Below are 22133 nucleotides of genomic sequence, written 5' to 3' on the forward strand. Positions count from 1 at the left end.
GGGTTCTCCCATGACTTGATGTTCTTTTATTTCTGAAATTATTTTCAAGCACAAAAAATCTGTGGGAGGACAGATTAGGGTAATATTTTGGCCACAGTCTGTACTCAGGGTGCTTAGAGTACACCATGTTGTAAGGATATTTTTTTTTTCTCTTCTAGTTAATGCTCTGAGACCTCTTTTGAAGGAAGATGAGTGCTCCTGCCAGGATAATGTAACAGGAGTGTCTAACTTCTAGGCTGACTCCACCATGGGAGCCAATACTTCAAGCAAGCCACCAGTGTTTGATGAAAATGAGGATGGTAAGAAATTTGTGATGGTTGTGTCTGAAAAATAGTATTTTGCAGAATTCAAATATAAGCTTCTTGTTTCACTAGTTAATGTCAAGCAAGGTATATAAGACCTTTCAGGAAAAGGGTGGGCTGCAAGAAAAGCCCAAGAATCATGAATGCAACAGTTGGATTTTACCTTCTGTTTTCTCTAGAACCTTGGGCAGCTTTCTTAATCATGACTGTACCAGTATCCTCCTATGTCGAAAGGAGCTCTGGTTAGGCACATAGTGAACAGAAAACCTTGAGATCCAATGATTTGTTTGTTCTGTCTGCTGTTCCCTTGATAGTTGAGGCTACCCTAGTGCTAGTTGTAATGCTAAATTTCTTATAATTATCAAATTGCATGTGAATGATAATTGTTGCTCACGATAATAGAGTGGAGTCAGGCAAGGTAGATGCCTTCTGAGTTTCCAAGTGGCGCTCTGTAAGGTTCTGGAAATACTGAACAATGTCACACATGGGTTCAAGAATCAGGAGAAAAGGGAAACTTACAAGGCTAGGCTCAGCTAGAAAAGAAATAAAGGCACAGTCCCTGGATTCTCTCTTCATTCCACAAAGAGGGAAGCTGAAACCAGGAGTGGGGCCTCCCGTGTCACTCTTCCTCCTTATAGGGGAAGCATGAGAGCAATTTCGCCTGTGTATCCAGGGTGCCATCCGTTTATTGGAGTCCTGGTGGTGCAGTGGTTGAGCTACAGTTGTCTGGTAAAAAGGAGGAGTGGGGTCATAACTAATAAGCTGTCCAGGCCTCCCAGAGTGAGCCCCCAGAGTTACTTCCAGAGAGTTCTGCTAAGGGGACCACAAAGGGAAACGAGGATGAAATGAAAATCAGATCTGAGCAACAGTTGTGCTGCCTGTGTGGCTTGAGAAGTTGATTTTCTCACTATCTTCAGTTTCCTCAACAATAAAGTGAGAAGAGGGGGTAATCTCAAAGGTTCCCTCCAAATCAAAATGTTCCTGAGCTACTAAAGCCACTTTTCAAAATAGCAAGTAGCTTCTAAATCATTGAGGAAAGTTTTTGGTGATATTTGACTGTTGAAAGAAAAAACTCCAAACAGCAATGACTTAAACAAGATAGACATGTTTTTCTTTCTCATGTAACAATCTAGGCATAAAGTAATCCAGGGTGATATGTGGCTCCAAGGGATTAGAGACTCTGGTTCAGACTAGCTTGTTTCTTTGCTTCTTCTCCATCTCTGGAGTTTTGCCCTCACCCTCGTGGCACAGGATGGCTCACCATCACATCCAGATCTCAGCAAGTGAGAAAGAAGTAAAAGCAGGAGGTTGTACCCTCCCTTCTGAGGATATGATCTGGATGCTGCTCATCGTTTTCATCCGCGTGCCCAAACCCAGCTACAAGGGAGTCTGGATGATTTAGTTTGTTATCTTGTGCAGCCATGATGCTTTTAAAAATACAGAGTTCTGCTTTATTACAAAAGAGGGGGAGAATTTTCAGTCTGCCATCATTGGGAGACAACTAGAAGCTTGACACAACCTTTGTTTTTGAATCTTTGAAATGTGGAGGAACCTTTAAAAACAAAGTATTTGGCTAATCAGGCAGGATGCCTTGTTCCCAACTATTCACTGTCAATTTAGAGGTCCATCCTTACTACCCGTGCAAAATAGTACAAAGGAATCCTGAAATCACATAATTAGGAAATAGTCTTAAGGTTTTTTTTTCCCCCCATTCCTATTTCTGTTGCCTTGTTTTATTTTATCAAGTAGTAACAAGCAAGGATCTAGAGACCAGTGATGTTACTTGATTTTTTTCCTTCTCTAAAATGTAAAACAAGTAGGTTTGGTTTCAATTGTTTGGTTCATTATACTCCCTATGAATTCCGAGCTAAAGTTGTGCATGAGGCTGGTTCTCAGATAACAGAGTCAAAAAGAGAGGCCAGTTTCATGCTTGTAACCTACTAGGGATATGTGTCACTTTAAGGTCTTATTGTTGGTAGTGGGTGCCGTTGAGTCGGTTTCGACTCATGGTGACCTCATGTGTGTTGGTAGAACTGTGCTTCGTAGAGTTTTCAAGGCTATGACCTTTCAGAAGCAGATCACCAGGCCTGTCTTCCGAGCCACCTCTGGGTGGATTTGAACTGCCAACCTTTCAGCTAGTAGACAAGTGCTTAATTGTTTGCACTACCCAGAGACCCCTTTTTAAGGTATTAGGATAGTATTATAATGAGAAAATAAAAAAAATGTCTCAAACTTCCTTGATTCAGTCAGCCCTTCTTAAGGGGTGCCCAACGAAGCTACACACCCAAAAGATAATGACAAGTGGGAAATAGGGTACCACTTTATAAGTATCTACAACAGACTCTGGAAGAACTAGCTTGGAGAAGAATTAGACTTAAGGACCAAGAGGCCTTTCTTAACACCCTCTAGATCCCCACCATTTTGTTGGCCAGCTTCTCAGCCCAATCAGATGAGCCCACTGCAGCACCCATGCAGGGAAGAGCTGAGCATAGCAACATGTCTGTCCATTCCAGAAAGATTGGGCTCTGAGTCCATTTACACACACAGTTGCAAGGCAGCAGGACGTAGAAGGGCAATGAGCCTGTCACCGTGCTAGACACCAAAACTACAGTGGTAAACAAGATGGCCCTGGCCCTGCCCTTGTGGAAACCATATTCTAATGGTGGAAGGCAAATGATCAGTAAACAAGCAAATACATAAACCTGATCACTTCAGATTGTGCTGAAGTGCCACCAAGGAAATGAATCTGAGTGATCTTATAGAAAGAGACAGCCTTCTTTAGATAGGGTGTGGTCAGGGTTGACCCTTCTGAGGAAGTGACATTTGAGCTGAAGCTGAAGGAGACAGCCATGTAACAGCAGAACAAGGTGAAAATAAGTCCAAAAAATTACAAAATTTGGGAGATTATTGTCTATATCGTAACGTTTTCTGGTGAGTACAGGTTTGCCAAAAAGACTATCTCATTGCTATATTAACTTCTTTGTTTACAAGATACTTGAAGGTTTTTTTTTTTTTTTTTTGGTGGGGGGGCGAAGCATGTGTATGGGAAAGTCAAATCCCAGTTTTCCAACACCAGCTACGTGGAAAATCAAATTCCACTTCTCTGCCACCTCTGTTCTGACACATATACCACTTCTTCCTCTGATCCTAACCACCTGGATCTAGGCCAGACCTCACAAGTTAAAGGACACTGCCCTCCAGACTATCATGTCTGCCGAAGACCTCAGATACCAACTGCAAGCTTGGTGTCCCCATCACTTCTGACCTGCTGGCTACAAGTTCGGCGTTTTCCCATTACCCATTTAGGATGCCAGCCATAAGCTCAGGGGTTCCCAGGGCTCCCCCTGACTTTTGACCTGCTGGCTTCCAATATTACTCCCTTGGGTTTGATAATCACTATGAGAACTCACAGAACTTACAGAAAACACTATATATCTTACGATTATAGTTTTATTATAGCAAAAAGTATACAAATGAAGAGATTCATATGGTGAAGCCTGGGAGGGTTCCGTGTCCTAAAAAAGGGATGCACTGCCTTCCCTATGTGCACCAAAGGCTTTCACCAACCAGGAAGCCATGCAGCTTCTGTGTCCAGAGCTTTTATTAAGGGATCTCATTATGTAATTCAAATTCCAGTCCCTCTTCCCTGAGGTCTGTCCATGGGTTGACAAGGAGGTTGTTATCAAGCTATCACAAGGTGGGTCTTTCTGGCCTGGCCAACCATCCACCCTCCCCCTCCAAGAATCACCTCATTAGCATAGCTTATTAGGTTAGGTGTGGTCTGGAGCCCTTATCAAAGCTAATTCAATCCTAGTGGTGGGTGAGGATTCAAAGGTTTTAAAGTTATATCTCAGAAGCCAAGATCAAAGACCAAATTCTTGAGTAAACTTATATTTTAACCCCACAATATGCCCTTCTGGGGAATTTACTTTCATTTAAAATAATAATCCTGTAAAATATGCAAAGTTTATTTGGCTTCTCGTGCAAGCTCTGAATTGAGCACAAGGTAAAATTTTATTTGATTGCTCTGAAGCTCCTTACCAAGGAAAAAGAATGACTAATCAAAAAACATTAATGCCGACATCATTTTCAGTCTCCATATTTTTGTATAAATAATCAAATTGGGCCAGAATCTAGAGCACTGAAACAAGCCAATTATTTTAAAAATATTGTTGAAAGGAATCCCAACATGTGATGAAAAAGTGTTTAATACCTCCTTGAAATTTTTAATATTCACAATATATAGGTTTGAAAAGAAAATATAAACCAGTTTTCCCAAGCAATATTTCATGATTATGGTCTCATAGAAAAGTATTTTGGTTCACTTTGCAAATAATTAAGAAGTAAGGTAAGACATTATTGGATGTTCCTTGATGTGTGCTCTTCTTGCTAGAATTCATCTTGACACTTTGTATCTCATCGTCCATCCAGTATCTGATCTTGAAAGAAGTATTACATTAATTGCATATGTTTATCTTTAGCGGGGAAAAAAAAAAAGTGTGAGATTTATGCAGCTGTTGAACAGAATAAGATGTGCTCATTTGATTACTGTTAAGTCATCTTTTGCAAAGTGGATCTCAGATAATGCTACCTTTTTTTGTTTAGTGGTTTTAGCTTTTACATTTTAGTCCAAGTCCAAGTCGTAATTACTTTTTGCATTTTAGTAAAGGGAGATTGCCTAGCATGATGCGTTAAGAGCATGGACTCTGATATTGGAAAGACATACACAAGTTGAAATCTCAGCTGCGCCACATGCTAGTCATCTGTGTATTTCTGTGATAAAGACCAAAGGGGACACAGCCTGACTAACCATTAGCGGACACTAGGGTCAATTTGACTAATTATCAAGAATTCTAAAGGGACTTGAAATACCATTTAAAAAATTCCCAAATCTAAATAATTACCAGTGAATTAACCTGAAAAGAAACTTCTATTGGGCAAGTTATTTAAACTCTGCAATCCTCAGATTCTTCCTTTGAAAATTACAATAACTGGACATACTTCACTGAGTCACTGTGAGACTAGAACATTTAGCAAGGTGTCTCACAAAAAGTAACTGTCTAATTAATGCTAATTAATATGATTATCATTTACTAGTGCCAGGGTCTCTTAGCAGAACTCTTCAAAGTACTTCAACTTCTGAGATGAACAAAATTGATTAAGTGTAATTCCATGTCAATGCCATAGTCAATACAACCAACTTACGATTCCATCAATGGAATTGGATTGACAGAATGGCAAATATCAGATCCTACAAAAACTTGCATAAAAAGTCTCTGGAAGAAACTAAGCTACTAACTGGGCAAAGAGACAGCCTCATCTGTATCTGGTTTCTCTTTCATATCCCCTGGAGTGATTGATTATATTTTCATTGAAGGCAAAATCAAGAACTCATTGGCCTGAAAAATCAATGAACTTTACTTTTTCTGATTTAATCCCCAAGCTAATTACGAAAGTAATCCCATTTGATCAACAAACACGGGAAAAATGTCCACCCATGTATAACTGCCATAAAGATATTCTAAGAAATAATAGACAAAGGAATTTTGAATTTTCTGAAAGAAAAGGAGTACAAAGGATATTTGTTGAAATACTCATAACAAATTTTTCTTTAAATTTGCCTTATTGCCTATATCTCAGTGTAGTATTTTGTTCTTTTTTTTTTTTTGCTTGTTTTATTGAAACAAACCAACATTTTAGTAAGTCCAATAACAGGTTTTCAGGTTGATTTATACCTTAGTTATCTAATGCTGCTATAACAGAAGTACTGCAAGTGAATGGCTTTAACAAACAAACTTATTCTCTCAACAGTCTAGGAGGTTCGAAGTCTGAAATCAGGGTGCCAGCACCAGGGCAAGGCCTTTTCTCTGTGTTGGCTCTGGGAGAAGGTCCTTGTCATCAATCTTCCTCTGATCTAAGAACTTCTCAGTGCAGGGACCCTGGGTCCAAAGGACATGTTCCACTCCCAGTGCATCTTTTCTTGGTGGTTTGAGGTCCCTATCTCTCTCCTTTCACCTCTTGCAAGATAAAAGGTGATGCAGGCCACACCCCAGGATAGCTCCCCTTACATAGGATCAGGGCTGTGACCTGAGTAAGGGTGTTCCATCCCATCCTAACATCTTTAAGATAACCTAATCTTGCCTCATTAACCACAGGCAGTGATTAGGGTTTACAACACATACGAAAATAACTTCAGATCACAAAATGGAGGACAACCACACAACACTGGAAATCATGGCTTAGGCAAGTTGACACTTGTCTTGGGGGGACACAATTCAATCCATGACAATTTAGAAGAGAATTTCCACTGAGCAGGACAAAGTGACCCTGTTTGCAATTCAGGGTCTAGGTAATGGAAGAGGTCTCACAATCATCAGTAATGCGTCTTTTTAAGTATATACAAAGAACATACAGGTGGTAAAGTTGGCTTAGTAAAACCAAGAGACAACCCTCTTCTAAAGTATTATAGCTATGAAAAGTTGGGCTAAGTAAAAAAGGAGCTCCAAAGAGTTCACAATGCCCTGAGTTTTCAGAGAGAGGTCAATTATTACATTACTCTTCAGGCTTGCTGAAAACTCAGTGTTCTACTTTCATTTGGTAACACTTGTCTCCTAGGATACGTGGCTGTTTCCAGTTTTCCAGCATCTTCTTCAATGACAGAGGCATTGTGGTCCTTCGAAATGCTGAACCAAGAAAATTGACCACATATTTGCAATCCAAAAGAAATGGAAGATTACTGAATTGATTCCAATAATGAAGGACTTTGAAAATCACCTTTAATGTTTATGTAACTGGATGAGCAAATGAATTTCAGGCTTTCCCATCTCAAACATAAGTAAAGTTGTCTTACATTATATTTATTATTTTGCCTTAGAAATGATTAGAAAAGGGAAAGGAAACACTCTGTAGCTAAAATTGGCTTCTTAAAAGATTAGGTCATCTTAGGCAGTTATCAGTCCATAAGGACTTTTGTCAGAACCTCAGACCTAACAGCTTATAATAATGAATACTTCTGACTTGTAAGAGTTTTATTTCCCCCTTCAGAAGGATTGGGAGAGATAAGGGAAACAAGCTGGAAAGTCAAGAAAAGAGATTTTAAAGACTCAGCTTCCAATGTGCTTGTTCTCTGAACAGTGAGTTATGAGTACGTGTTGAGGAGAATGGGGATTCACAATCTCATTAGCATATTAAAGGCTCTGAAAAGTCCTGCAATATTGGAATCTCAGTATTCTGATATTTTTCAAACTTATTTCAAAATGAAACCTTTTTTTTTTTTTTTTGGTGGAAAATGTTTTAATGTCTTCTGGAATATACTGTGCTGTGGATCAGTTTGGGAAGCAAAGATCACAATCACATCCATTCTTTTTCTATTGGAAACATTATTTCTTCTCATTTGTTTTTTCAAAGTCTAATGGCAACGAGTTACTGTATAAAAAATCTCTATGACTAAAGAATGGCTATACTGCTTTTTAAGGTTTCCTCACCACAGAGTCTTCATGTAGCACAACTCATGCTTCCTCAGGCTTATAAGTAAAACACAGGTAGCTCAGCTTACTTCCGGATTGTTGGGCCTTTCATATTGCTCAAACCAAATTGTAGTCTCTGCTAATACCGTTTAGTCCAAGTAGGAGTTAGATTTGGCGATATTATTCTCTTTTCTAATCAAGAAGATTTTAGTTCCAAGACTGTCTTATAAACTCTGGGAAAGTAGTTGCTGATTATAAGATAACACTGGGACTATGCTATCCAGAGCTGTATAGGAATTTTTTATTATTCTCTCGAAGCTACCTAGGTTGGAACACTACATCTGTAAGCCAGACTCAATGCTCGAACAAGCTGATTGGCACACCGATGCTAACATCTTCAATGAGAATAGCAGAGAAGGTATTCAGAAGAGCAGACAGCTTCTGTTGTGCAGCTTTGCCAGTTCAAATTTTATTACAGTGACCAGTGCAGAAATCTCATTGAAATAGATTGAATTATGCAGAAAAGTGCCAATATTTTCTATTCAAAACATTGTTTCTTCTCATTGATTTTTTAAATACAGGGAAAACATCTTGACATCCTCCCATACAACTTTCAACCTTTAAAATAGAATAATGGCAGAAAGTTATTTGTAAATATCTTCAAATAAAATGCTAATTTTGACACTTTGAACCAAAGCCCAGACATCTGAACATTTTCTTTGATGTTATTATCAAAATCTGATTAAACCTAAGCTTTGAAAAGAGATGGGGGAGTTGGAGAACACAGAGGTGTGCAGGTGGAAAATATATATAACTGTAGGAGTCCTTAAGCACCCTTGGCTTAGGTAATATGGACAGAATTTCATTAATTTTGGAAAACTAGTGATATGCAGAGCCTACAACCTTACTTGCTGAAAGTTAAGAAAGAGGACTTGAAGCACTTACTGATGAAAATCAAAGACATCTCAATATAATGAAAACAAAAATCCTCATAACTAGACCAATAAGGAACATTATTACAAAGGGAGCAAATATTAAAGGTTTCAAGAATTACATTTTACTTGTTTCTACAATCCATGCACATGGAAGCAGTGCCAAGAAATCAAATGACATATTGCATTAGGCAAATCTGCTACAAAAGACCTCTTTTAAAGTGTTAAAAAGTAAAGATGTCACTTTAAGGACTAAGGTGTGCCTGACTCAAGCCACCTTATTTTTAATCATCTCATATGCATGGGAAAGCTGGACAATGAATAAGGAAGATGGAAGAAGAATTGATGCCTTTGAATTACAGTGTTGGTAAAGAATATTGAATATACCATGGACTGACAGAAGAACAAACTTGTCTTGGAAGAGTACAACCAGAATGCCCCTTAGAAGTGAGGATGGCAAGACTTCATCTCTTATGCTTTGGGCATATTATCAGGAGGGACCAATCCTTGGAGAAGGAAGGACATCATGCTTGATAAAGTAGAGGGGCAGTGAAAAAGAGGAAAACGCTCAAGGAGATGGACTGACACAGTGGCTGCAATGATGGGCTCAAGCACAACAAAGATTGTGAGGATGAGGCAGGACTGGGCAGTGTTTTGTTCTTTTGTACTGTCATGGATTGAATTGTGTCCCCCAAAAATATGTGTCAGCTTGGTTAGGCCATGATTCCTAGTATTGTGTATTGTCCACCATTTTGTCATCTGATGTAACTTTCCTTTGCATTGTAAATCCTACCTCTATAATGTTAATGAGGCAGGAGTAGAGGCAGTTACATTAATGAGGTAGGACTCAATCTACAAGATATGGTTGTGTTTTAAGTTGATCTCTTTTGAGATATAAAAGAGAAGCAAGCAGAGAGACGGGGATCTCAAAACAACAAGAAAGTAGTTCAAGGAACTGAGCGCATCCCTTAGACCCAGGGTCCCTTTGCAGAGAAGCTCCTAGACCAGGGTAAGGTTGGTGACAAAAACCTTCCCTCAGAGCACAGAGAGAGAGAAGGCCTTCCCCTGGAGCTGGTTTGCTGAGTTCAGACTTCTAGCTCCCTAAACTACGAGAGAATATATGTCTCTTTTTTAAAGCCATCCACTTGTGGTATTTCTGTTATAGCAGCACTAGATAACTAAAACATGCACATAGGGTTGCTTTGAGTTGGAACTGACTTGAAGGCACCTAACAACAATGTTGGAAAGATAAAATAGAGTCATGGATTGACTATAATGGGCTAAATCTCCAACATTCCCAGTAGATAAACTGAGCTCTTGTGTTATGTAGGGCTGCTTTCAATGCTGTTTAGCAATGGAAATGGCCAGAGGGACCCCTAAACGGTATTACATTGATCTTTTTCAACCTAAACTCAAAAAAACAAACTCACTGCCTTTGAGTCAACTATCGACTCATAGCGACCCTATAGGACAGAGTAGAACTGCCCCATAGAATTTACAAGGAGCACCTGGTGATTTTGAACTGCTGACCTTTGGTTAGCAGCTGTAGCTCTTAACCATTACTCTACCAGGGTTCTCAAATGATGCAATGGGGACAGATAGGACACTATTTAGAGATAACCTGTGTAAACAGGGACTTTCATCCTGATATAGTCTCAGTAAAAAGAGGGATTTGGTGGGGACTCTCCATTTCCAGTTTTGAATGATTCACTTTTACATAAACTATAATGCCAGAACGAGATGCTCAATAGCTTCAAGAAAATCTCTGGTCTTCCAGCAGATTCTATTGCCTTCAGGAACCAGTAAGGTAATATAAATGGGGGAAGCTAGCCACATTGGAGGAAATAGAAAGTGATAATGCCTATGGCAAATGGAAAATGCATGCAGCATATTACATTCAGATTCAAGTTTTCAAGAAAATAAAAAGTCATAAAACATGACTGGGATTAAATCTAGATGTCAGCCCATCAATCCTAGTCCTGTAAATTACATAGGGATTTCAACTAAGCATTAATATGTGACCATTCATTAATGTTTCATTTGGAAACACAGGCATAAAGAACCAATGATGGAATAATATTGTTAAAATAGGACATTGAGCACAGTTTATATGGTGAAAGGACTGAAAAACTCATGGTTATAGATTTTGGATTCAATAGACTGGTGCAGACTTCCTGTCCCCCTATTTCTTTCCTTTCTGGAGGCATATTTATGGTAAAATAAATAAAATTAACCATGTTTTATAATTGAGTAGCCTGTATCTTTTGCTGTTTCTGAAAATGCCTGAAAGCAAGGATCGGCACACATTTTCAGTGACAGGCCAGCCATATAGTAAATATTTTATGCTTTGCAGATCATGTGATCTGTCACAACTACTCAATTCTGCCATTGTAGCATGAAAGAAGCTGGACATAATACTTAAATGAATGAAAGTGGCTGTGCTCCAGTAAAGCTTTATCTATGGACACTTAAATTTGAATTTCATGTAATTTTCACAGTTCATGTTATTATTTTGAATTTTTTCAATCATTTAAAAACATAAGAACCATTCTGAGCAGGTGAGCCACACACACACATATACGTGGTGGGCCTGATTTAGCCTGCAGTCTGTAGTGTGCTGACCCCCGCTCTAAAGTACCCTGCAGATTTTATTTACAAGCTCTAGGAGCCTCTTTGATATCCATCCATAACCCTCTGACCTTAAATCCAGAGTCTTGGCAAGGAGACTGGAATCTGTTCTCTGTAGATGCTTAATGAACCTACTCTTGGCCTATTCCTCTTATGGTTGATATGTGTGCTCCAGTGGAAGTACTTGACCATAAAATCTAGTGTTTTGGAGGATAAAATGTTATTTTATCCTGATAATTATATAGACTGGGTTCATATAAATGGTCACAAGCTGCAATCCATTTAAAATAGCTGGGTAGAATTTGCTTCCTACTAGGGACATTTAAGGGGCCCTGGTGGTGCAGTGGTTAAGTGCTCAGCTGCTAAGCTAAAGGTCAGAAGTTCAAAACCACCAGCTGCTCCACCAAAGAAAGACGTGGTAGTCTGCTTCCACAAAGATCTACAGCCTTGGAAACCCTGTGGAGCAGTTCTACTCTGCTCCGCAGGGTCCCTATGAATCAGCTCTATGGCAATGGTTTTGGTTTGGGTTAGAGACATTCATTCAACTGGGGGCCATCCAACAGTTGGGGGTGCTGGTCCCCCCATCCTGCTCCACTGTCCTTTTACTTTGTGATTTGTTCCAAAAAAGTAGTCTGTATTTCTGACCTCTGAGTAATTTCATGAATTATGGATCCAGGCAGCAAGAAAAAGAAGCTGCCAGTGCCCATTGCTTGATCTTGGCACCAGTGAGGCAAGTCAGTAAATCCCAGACCTCCTGGGCACTGCATTTCATAAAAGGGGAGTGCTGACAATGCAAACAGCTGCCATCCACTGGCCTTAGAGGCCACTCCTCTGGAGAAGTTCCGACTTTATTCCTAAAGGACTCGCCAGGCTCCACATGTGTTCCCAGTAACGAGTGCCGTCGAGTCGATTCCGACTCATAGCGACCCTATAGGACAGAGTCACCACATGTATTAGCAGCAACTATTTGTGGCTGGCCTTTTGAGATGATAAAGGACTAGTGGGCACCTTGTGTCATTTTTCATTTATGAATTACAAGTGTTATACTGTACAGTCTAGGCTACTTTTAAGTTTAGCTAGTACCATGCTATCATTGAAGTTAAATCAGTGGCTCCTAAACACTAGCCTATGGACAAGTGCCCCCCATGACCAAGTTTTCTTAGTCTGTGGTGAACAGAGAAAAATAAGGACAGGGTATTGAAATTTTCATAAAGTTAAAATTATTAAAATTTTTAATACTGAGATGTCTTTTGTAGTATTTTTTGGTTGTTTAGTATTTAAGGATCATGAAAATAGAATTTTTTTTTTTAATAGAGAGAATTTTGCAAGTGACTTACCTCCCTGATTCCCAGTTTCCTCATCCGTATCAGAGGGCTAACGATACTATCTGCCTCAAATGGTTTTTGTAAAGATAAAAACAGATTATCGATGTGAAGTGCTTAGCATAATGCCTTTGTTGCTGTGTGCAGTTCAGCCAATTCCAACTTAAAGATAAAAACAGATTATCGATGTGAAGTGCTTAGCATAATGCCTTTGTTGCTGTGTGCAGTTCAGCCAATTCCAACTTATAGAGACCCTATAAGACAGAGTAGAACTGCCCCGTAGGGTTTCCCAGGCTGTAATCGTTAAGGGAGCAGATTGTCAGTTCTTTTCGCCTGCTGATCTTTCCATTTGCAGGTGAGCACTTAACTATTGCACCACTAGGTCTCCTCAGCATAATGCCTATTATTGTTGTTGTGTGCCATGTTTCTCAATTTTTATTATCATTTTCATAATTGTAGTTTTAATGCCCTAATCGGCAATTAAAAATAGCCACCCAATACTGGTTTCCTTTCTCTTCTCTAGTTTTATTTTTTTGAAGGGGTGGGGAGAGGAGAAGTCTGATCTGTGAAATCTAAATATTGGGAAACCACTTATTTAACAAATGAGTACCAGGCACTTTCTTTTTCCTTCCATCCTGGGAATATAATAGTGAGCAAAACAGATACAGTTTTGGAGCTTGTATTCTAGGGGATTTTCAGTGCTGGTGGCGTAGCAATTAAGAGCTACATCTGCTAACCAAAAAGTCAAACCCACCAGATGCTCCTTGGAAACTCTATGGGGCAGTTTTACCCTGACCTATAGGGTCACTATGAGTCAGAATCAACTTGATGGCAATGGGATTTTGGTCATATGCATGCAAAAGCTGGACAATGAATGAGGAAGACCTGAGAAGAATTGATGCCTTTGAATTATGGTGTTGGTGAAGAATATTGAATACAGACCATGGACTGCCAAAAGAATGAACAGATCTGTCTTGGAAAAAGTGCAGCCAGAAGGTTCCTTAGAAACAAGGATAGCGAGACTTTGTCTCACCTACTTTGGATGTGTTATCACAAGAGAACAGTCATGGAGAAGGACATCATGCTTGGTAAAGTAGAGTTCAGTGAAAAAGAGGAAGACCCTCAACAAGATGGATTGACATAGTGGGCTCAAGTATAGCAATGATTGTGAGGATGGGCAGGACAAGGCAGTGTTTTGTTCAGCTGTACATAGGGTTGCTATGACTCAGAACCCACTCCATGGCACCTAACAAAAACATTCTAGGGCAGAAAGCAGAATAAAATAATTTTAATTTTCAGTAGGTGCACTTATAGAATACCTAGGTGAAGTTTAAAAAAAAAAGGTCACCTGTTTTAATTAGGATGATTGAAGTCATCCAAGTGAGAGATGATAGTGTCTGAACTAATGGGGTGGCAGTAGAGATGGAGAGCTGACAGCTGATTCAAAATATATTTTGAATGTAGAACAGTTAAGAGTTACTCGTGGTTTGGATATAGGGTAAAATGGAAAGAACAAAATCAGGATGAATCCTACAATACAGGAGATGGTGAGAGTTGGGGTAGAGGGGCTTAGGACATGTCTAGGCATAGCTATTAGCTGTATTTTGGGTTTGTTTAGTTTAAAATGATTATGAGACCTCCACACTATGAGGTGAAGGAGAAGGCTGGGGTTGAGTGCCCAGAGATGAGTGGAGAAGTCTGTGCTGGAGATATGAAGAAATGTTTTTTAGTCCTATATGGATTGATGAGTCCCCCTTGGAAGAGAATGTGGTTAAAAAGTAGAAAGGAAATCCTGATATTAAAGTCAAGTAAAGCAATCCAGCAAAGGAAATTGAAAAGAAACAGCCAGTAAGGGAGGAAAAATATGTATCTCGAAATTTGAGAGAAGAGTGTTTAAGAAGTAAAGATCAGTCATTTGTACTGAATACTACTATGTGGTTGAGTTAGGTGAGACTTTATATATTAGATTGGTCAACATGGAAGCTATTGGTAACATTGACAAAAGTAGTTCATTAGTGCTATGGAGGTATGAACCTACAATGAGCCTAGTGACACTATAACGAGCTAGGAGTGGATGGGAGATTAGGAAAAAAAGACAGCAAGTGTACACAACTCTTAAGAAGTGTTGTGTAAAAGGAAGCAGAGAAATGAGGCAATAGCTGAAGCTGAATCTGATATCAAGGGAGAGTTTTTGTTTTTTTTTTTTTTAACAGGAGATACTAGACCATGTTTATGCTGGTGCAGGTTGGCAGCCACCACAGTTTGTCTGGTGGGAGGCTAGCAAGAGGCTGTCATGGCGGGGTGTTCTGACCCACCCCCACCTCCCTATTTAAATATTGAGTATACTCTGGGCACAGAGGTTTAAAAATCCTTGGGGGTCACCCTTTGTACCCAGTCCCCTGCCAGGACACATCAGCATGATGATTATGAAATCCATTAAAGTGGCCGTGTGCAAAGAGCTGGAGATAGAAAACCAAAAGGGAAGAACACACTCAGCGTTTCTCAAGCTGAAAGAACTGAAGAAAAAATTCAAGCCTTGAGTTGCAATAGTGAAGGATTCTATGGGGAAAATATTAAATGATGCAGGAACCATCAAAAGAAGATGGGAGGAATATACAGAATCATTAAACCAAAAAGAATTAGTCAACATTCTACCATTATAAGAGGCAGCATATGATCAGGAACTGATGGTACTGAAGGAAGAAGTCTGAGCTGCACTGAAGGTATTGGCAAAAAAACAAGGCTCCAGGAATTGACATGGTATCAACTGAGATATTGCAACAAATGGATGAAGTGGTGGAAGTGCTCACTCATCTATGTCAAGAAATATGGAAGTCAGCTTCCTGGCCAACTGACTGGAAGAGACCCATATTTATGCCTATTCCCAAGAAAGGTGATCCAGCCAAATGCAGAAATTATCAAACAATATTGTTAATATTACAGGGAAGCAAAATTTTGCTGAAGATCATTCAAAAGTGTCTGCAGAAGTGTATTGACAAGGAACTGCAAGAAATTCAGGCCAGATTCAGAAAAGGACGTGGAGCCAGCGATTTCATTGCTGATGTCAGATGGATCCTGGCTGAAAGCAGAGAATACCAGAAGGATGTTTACCTATGTTTATTGACCGTGCAAAGGCATTGACTGTGTGGATTATAACAAGTTATGGATAGCATTGCAAAAAATGGGAATTTCAGAACACGTAATTGTGCTCATGAGGAACCTTTACATAGATCAAAAGGCAGTTGTTTGGATAGAACAAGAGATACTGAGTGGTTTAAAGTCAGGAAAGGTGTGTGTCAGGGTTGTATCCTTTCACCATACCTATTCAATCTATATGCTGAGCAAATAATCTGAGAAGCTGGACTATATGAAGAACGAGGCATCAGGATTGGAGGAAGACTCATTAACAACCTGCATTACACAGATGACACGACCTTGCTTACTGAAAGTGAAGAGGACTTGAAGCACTAGTGAAAATCAAAGACCACAGCCTTCAGTATGTATTACACCTCAACATAAAGAAAATAAAAATCCTCACAACTGGACCAATAGGCCACATCATAATAAATGGAGAGAAGATTGAAGTTGTCAAGGATTTCATTTTACAATCAACACCCATGGAAGCAGCAGCCAAGAAATCAGAAGACGCATTGCATTGGGCATATCTGCTACAAAGGACCTCCTTAAAGTGTTGAAAAATAAATATGTCACCTTTAAGACTAAGGTGTGCCTGGCTCAAGCCATGGTATTTTTAATCACATATATGCATGTGAAAGCTGGACAATGAATAAGGAAGACTGAAGAACTGTCACCTTTGAATTGTGGTGTTGGTGAAGAATATTGAATATACCATGGACTGCCAAAAGAACAAACAAGTCTATCTTGGAAGAAGTACAACCAGAATGCTCCTTAGACGCAAGGATGGAGAGATTTCATCTTACATACTTTGGACATGTTGTTAGCGGGGATCAGTCCCGGCAGAAGGACATCATGCTTGGTAAAGTACAAGGTCAGTGGAAAAGAGGAAGACCCTCAATGAGATGGATTGACGCAGTGGCTGCAACAGTGGACTCAAGCATAACAATGATTGTAAGGATGGTGCAGGACCAGGCAGTGTTTTGTTCATAGGGTCACTATGAGTCAGAACTGACTTGACATCACCTAACAACAACAAAGTGGCTATAAGGAAAGGAGCATGGACTTTGTAATAAGACAGATTATATGTTGAAATCCTTGCTCTATCACTTTTTGTGTTATCTTTAATAAGCCATTTAACTTTTCGAGTCTCATTTATCTCTCCCGTAAGCTAGGGATAAGATAAAAAAAAAAAAATCAAACCCATGCAGTTGAGTGGATTCCAACTCATAGCGACCCTATAGGACAGAGTAGAACTGCCCCATAGAGTTTCCAAGGAGCTCCTGGTGGATTTGAACTGCTGACCTTTTGATTAGCAGCCATAGCTCTTAACCACTATGCCACCAGGGTTTCCATAGTCCTAATTCTTGTAGACAATTTAAGTATTAAATAGATATCACTTGTACAAACACACAAAGATATTGGGAAAATGCTCCGTACTGCATAGGGTACAAAAAAAAAGGGCATAGATGTCATGTTTTTGGCTTCTCAACACTTTTGAAAATCCTTCTTGTGTTTGGAAATTTTTCCACGACTTGAGCCTGAGCCCCCTTAAACTAGAAGCCTTAAACACTCTTAACTTTTTTTGGTAGTTTTAATTTAGGCACCAAACGAAGGCTCTCAGGATCACACACACTCATAGTGGAGCTCAATTTGGAAACAATGTGAAGTCATACATACCACCCAGTCATATTCTTGTTAGAGGTAGTGGCAGAAATGTCCAGCAACCATAACGTACTTTATCACCAGGGTTACCGTTCACTTTAAACATGTCAGGATAGAGGTACAGGAAGATTGAACCATTGATCTGAAATCAGATAGCAGCATGGCTAGACCCTTAGTCTTGATATAAAATAAATCCCCTTCATTTCAGTTTTAGATACCTTTCCTCCCGGATGACCAACTAGAATGAGGGTTTTTATTTTTTATTTTTCATGAAATAAAATGCAGGACTTGCCCTTCAACAAGAACACATTGAACACTCGCTAAGTGCTTGGCACTGAATTTCTCTCTCCAGAGTTAAGAGTAATTTCATTACACAGTAACATCCATCTTCACTTCTGCTGTAACTCATATGTGTATCTGTCACACCCCATTCTTGCCAAAGTTTTAGAGGTTTAATATAAATCATCTTTTCTTCCCTGAAGTTAATCTTCATCTTCGCTATTATTGAGCTTTGGTTGCCGCCCTCTATTCATTTTGATTCCAAGGACAACAATTTCAGTGACCTTCTTCCATGTATTTCAGGATTTATTTCATCATTGTTACCTTTACTCACTCTTCAATTTTTTTTTTAGGAATTCTAAGATCCTAATTTGTTAAAAAAAAAAATTTTTTTTTTTTAATTTGTATGATACCTATTGGATAATCTTGATTTACATTCACAAAATACTGAAGTCATTGCCAAGTTGACATTTTTTTTTTCACTTTCAGTCTAGAATAAAACATACAAGGAAAAATGTTCTAAAATAACCCTTGACTGCAGCATTAAAAAAATTTCCATTTCTTCTGTGCCTAATTGGTAGTCAGAATCGGCTTGTTTTCAGCAGTAAATTTCTGCTGAGAATTATGGTCCCAATAATCCCTATAGTTAACACTTGGTGGGGGTATCAAACATAAATATAGATGAACATTATTGCAGCTAATCTTTGCAAACATGCATTTAAAAGTTTTGTACAAGTAATACATGCGAGTTGTAGAAAACTTGGGAAACAGAATTAAGAAAAAATTACCCATGATACCACAACCCGTAGAGAACCATTACTGATATTTTGGGGTGTTTCCTTTTGCAATCCCCATCTTCATTCTGGCATTCATCATCTTTTTCACTTTATTTTTCTCCATTTTCCTTGCTTTATTTGTTTGCTTTGTTAATTGTGTTATTCTCCTCAGTAGAAAGAAGGCTTCATGAGTGCAGGGCTTTGTCTCTGTTTTGTCCTCAGCACCTAAGTTGTTGAATGAATGAGTGAATGTAATTATCTTTTTAAAATTGGTGTATGCGTATATTAGGCATTTTATGTGTATTTGGAATTATGCACTATATACTTAGGTATCGTCATTTTCACTTTTGAGTTGTTAGTTGCTGTTGAGTTAGTTCTGACTCATGGTGACCCCATGTGAGTCAAATAAAACCACTCCATAGGGTTTTCAAGACTGTTAACTTTCAAAAGCAGATCACCAGGCCTATCTTTCAAGGCTCCTCTGGGTGGATTTGAACTGCCAACCTTTCTTTAAGCTAGTAGTTGAGTGCTTAACCATCTGCACCACCAAAGGACTCCCTAAGCTCAGTCTAATTCCTTAAAATTGGTTGATTGATTTAAAGTATAAGTTAATGGTTGCATAATTCTACAACATGGAATACTATAATTTACTTAAATATATGTACAGTTGTAAAAATAAGTGCTAAAAAAACATCGAGTTTTCTTTGATTGCAACTTTTTTTGTGGCTTTTAATAATCCCTTAACCCTGAGAGAATTTTGGTGGAGGTGGCAAGAGGGAAGTGATGGATATACCTTATTTTGGAGTAATGCGTCATTGCTGTTATAAATATACAAAGCATTTCATTTGATTTAGATCAAATTAATTTTAAGTGTGAATATCTAAACATTTAGTACATTTATCCTTACATGATGGAGAATGGTGTTTTTCCTTTCAGATTATTTTTCAAGAAGGAACTCTGTTCAGCTAATGGCTGAAGTGAGAACGTGTCCAAGTCCTTAGCCCATATATCACTGCTGGATATACCAAAAATTTTGCTTAGCTGTACTAAAGGAGGAGGGTGTACTTAGAAGACCAGGATTATCATTTTATTTTTGTTCCAAATGATTACAACAGACAATTTCAATGGTCAGCAGATTCAGTTTAGGATAGAAATAATGCCCAGCAGAAGTACTTTCTCCTACTCTCCCTCCAAGTGCTGACCTTGGCACCATGATGATACCAAGGAGTTATAGGACCCTCCTCTTCAAGGATATTAGAAACTGCTGTCTCGCCCTGCTTGACAAACTTCTCAAATCTATTTCTTGAGCAGGAGTACACTTACATCTATTCGTCAAAATTTTGGAATACATTATTTCATTTGATACCCATCAGAGCCCTGCGTAGTAGGTATCATTACGCCCATTTTACAGATGAGGAAATCAGAAGCAAGATTTCCAGGAAAAGCTGGTGAATGGAATGCATTCATTTAATTCCATTCTCTCCTGAAAATCCAACTCATATGACCAACCAAGCCCAAATCCATTGCCGTTGAATCAATTCCACCTCATAGCGACCCTATAGGACAGAGTAGAACTGCCCCATAGAGTTTCCAAGGAGCACCTGGTGGATTCGAACTGGCAACCTGTTGGTTAATGGCTGAGCTCTTAACCACTGTGCCACCAGGGCTCCACTAACATGACATAAACTGATTTATTTTAGGACATAAACCCACAAAGATGAACAGCAGGGAAGAGGAGACTTCACTAACAACATTTTGGAAACTGGAAAGCAGACAGATAAGTAGATCCATGATAACTGAATCCTAAGCTTCCATTGGTCAAAACTGAGAAACAACCAGACTCACACCTTGGAATCCTCTAAAATATCAGGAATTAGCAGTGTCATGTGCCTCTAGAAGTGGTGGGGAAGAAAAAGTCAGAATTTAGGAGGATTATTTGAATGTCATGTCCCTCTACCACCTAGGCAAAAGAAAAACACTGTTCATCTCTGCACCACACTGTTTTATCCCCTGTAAAGGTGGCTCTCCACAGGGAAAACACCAGGCACAGCTGAGGGCAGGGATGCCTTGTGGGAATAGTGAGGTCAGGTAAATGAATGCCTGCTGGATACTCAGGACCCCCACCTTCTTTTCCCAATTACCCCTGATAACACTGGCAGTCTGGCCTTCATGATAGAGGGTTTTCTAGAGATTTTGACCAACCCAAAGGGGAAAACTTAAAAGTTACTAACAACGGAGGTTTTCTACCTCAACATCCTAGCCACTACTCCCTAGAGTGACACTATTGACAATATATATCCACATATTCAGAGCTTCCCCCCAATGTTTAAACCTCTATACTTAGGTATGAGCAGAAAACCAAGAGTTTTCAGACACTTAGGAAAGGTCTCTAATGTGTCTGAAAGAGCATAAAACAAATGAACAGAAAAAATAAACTTAAGGAAAACTATCGGAGGGATATGAGCAAGATATAGTAATCAAAAAACAGAAGAAAAAAAAAAAAAGAAGAATATCAAGAGAGCCACATTCAGAGAGCAAAAATTAGCTTTAGGAAAAAAGTTATAGCATCAATGGAAAAACTCAAAGTTTGGAAGATAAGTTTAAGGAGATTTCCCAGAACGATGAGGAAAGAGAGATAGAGAATAGAAGGGTAATATAAGAAAATTTAAGAGTCAGACTAGGAGTTTCAGTATCTAAATAATAGGATATGTAGAAAGAAAGAAGAACTAGAAAGGAGGAAATCATACTGCATGATTTAAGAAAGCAATAAAAAGCCCCAAACTGAAGGACACATGTTTTCAGATTGAAAGTTTATCAAGCACCCAGCACAAGGGATAAATCAAGTCCACATCATAAATATCAAACACTGAACACAGATATACAATCCTGTATACTTCCAAAGGAAATACTGCTGTGACATACAAAGAATAGGCATCACAATATCTTTAGATTTCTGAACAGCAGGATGGAAAACCCAAAAGAGAATGTTACCAATTAATTGTGTCCCCAAAAATATGTGTTGTAAATACTCAACTATACACTTGAGGATATAATCCTATTTGGGCATAGGGCTTTCTTTGTCATGTTTATGAGACCATGTCAGGGTAGAGTGTGTTTGAAGCCAGTCTATTCTGAGACATAAAAAAAGAGCAGATTAAGCACAGAGAAACCAAGCACAAAGAGAAGGGATGATACACACCACATGAAGATCACCAAGGAACTGAGGAACAGAAGCTGAAAAGAGACAAGGATCCTCCCCCTGAACCTCCCCGACCCCCCCCCCCCCCCCAGAGCTCATGAGAGAGAGAAAGAGAAAAGAGAGAGAGAGAAGAGGCTTCCCCTAGAGCCAGTGCTCCTGAATTTGGACTTCTAGCCTTCTAACTGTGCAAAAATAAATTTCTGTTTGTTGAAGTCACCCATTTGTAGTATTGTGTTATAGCAGCACTAGATAACACTAAGACAGTGCAAAATGGAGGGAAAATTTCCAACCTAGAATTCAATCTTCAGCTAAACTATCAATCAAGAGTAGAAAAAAATATTTTAATTTATGCAAAGTTTCAAGACATTTCTTCCCATGCAATCTTTCTTACAAAGCTGTTGGGGGATGTGCTCCACCAAAACAAGGGAG

The 22133-nt window shown here is 39.0% G+C and overlaps 1 protein-coding gene across 1 annotated transcript in view; it reads left to right on the plus strand.

The window, feature by feature from the left end:
- The first annotated feature begins 209 nt into the window (after positions 1–209).
- The window catches only part of STK32A (serine/threonine kinase 32A), a 154710-nt gene continuing 132786 nt past the window's right edge, over positions 210–22133 (plus strand). The window contains exon 1 of the mRNA XM_049858564.1: positions 210–299. Coding sequence (XP_049714521.1) covers positions 248–299 — 52 coding nt within the window. The 5' untranslated portion in view covers positions 210–247. The remainder of the gene's footprint in view (positions 300–22133) is intronic.

Source organism: Elephas maximus, chromosome 2 (genome assembly GCF_024166365.1).
Source record: "Elephas maximus indicus isolate mEleMax1 chromosome 2, mEleMax1 primary haplotype, whole genome shotgun sequence".
NCBI classification, from domain to species: Eukaryota; Metazoa; Chordata; class Mammalia; order Proboscidea; family Elephantidae; genus Elephas; species Elephas maximus.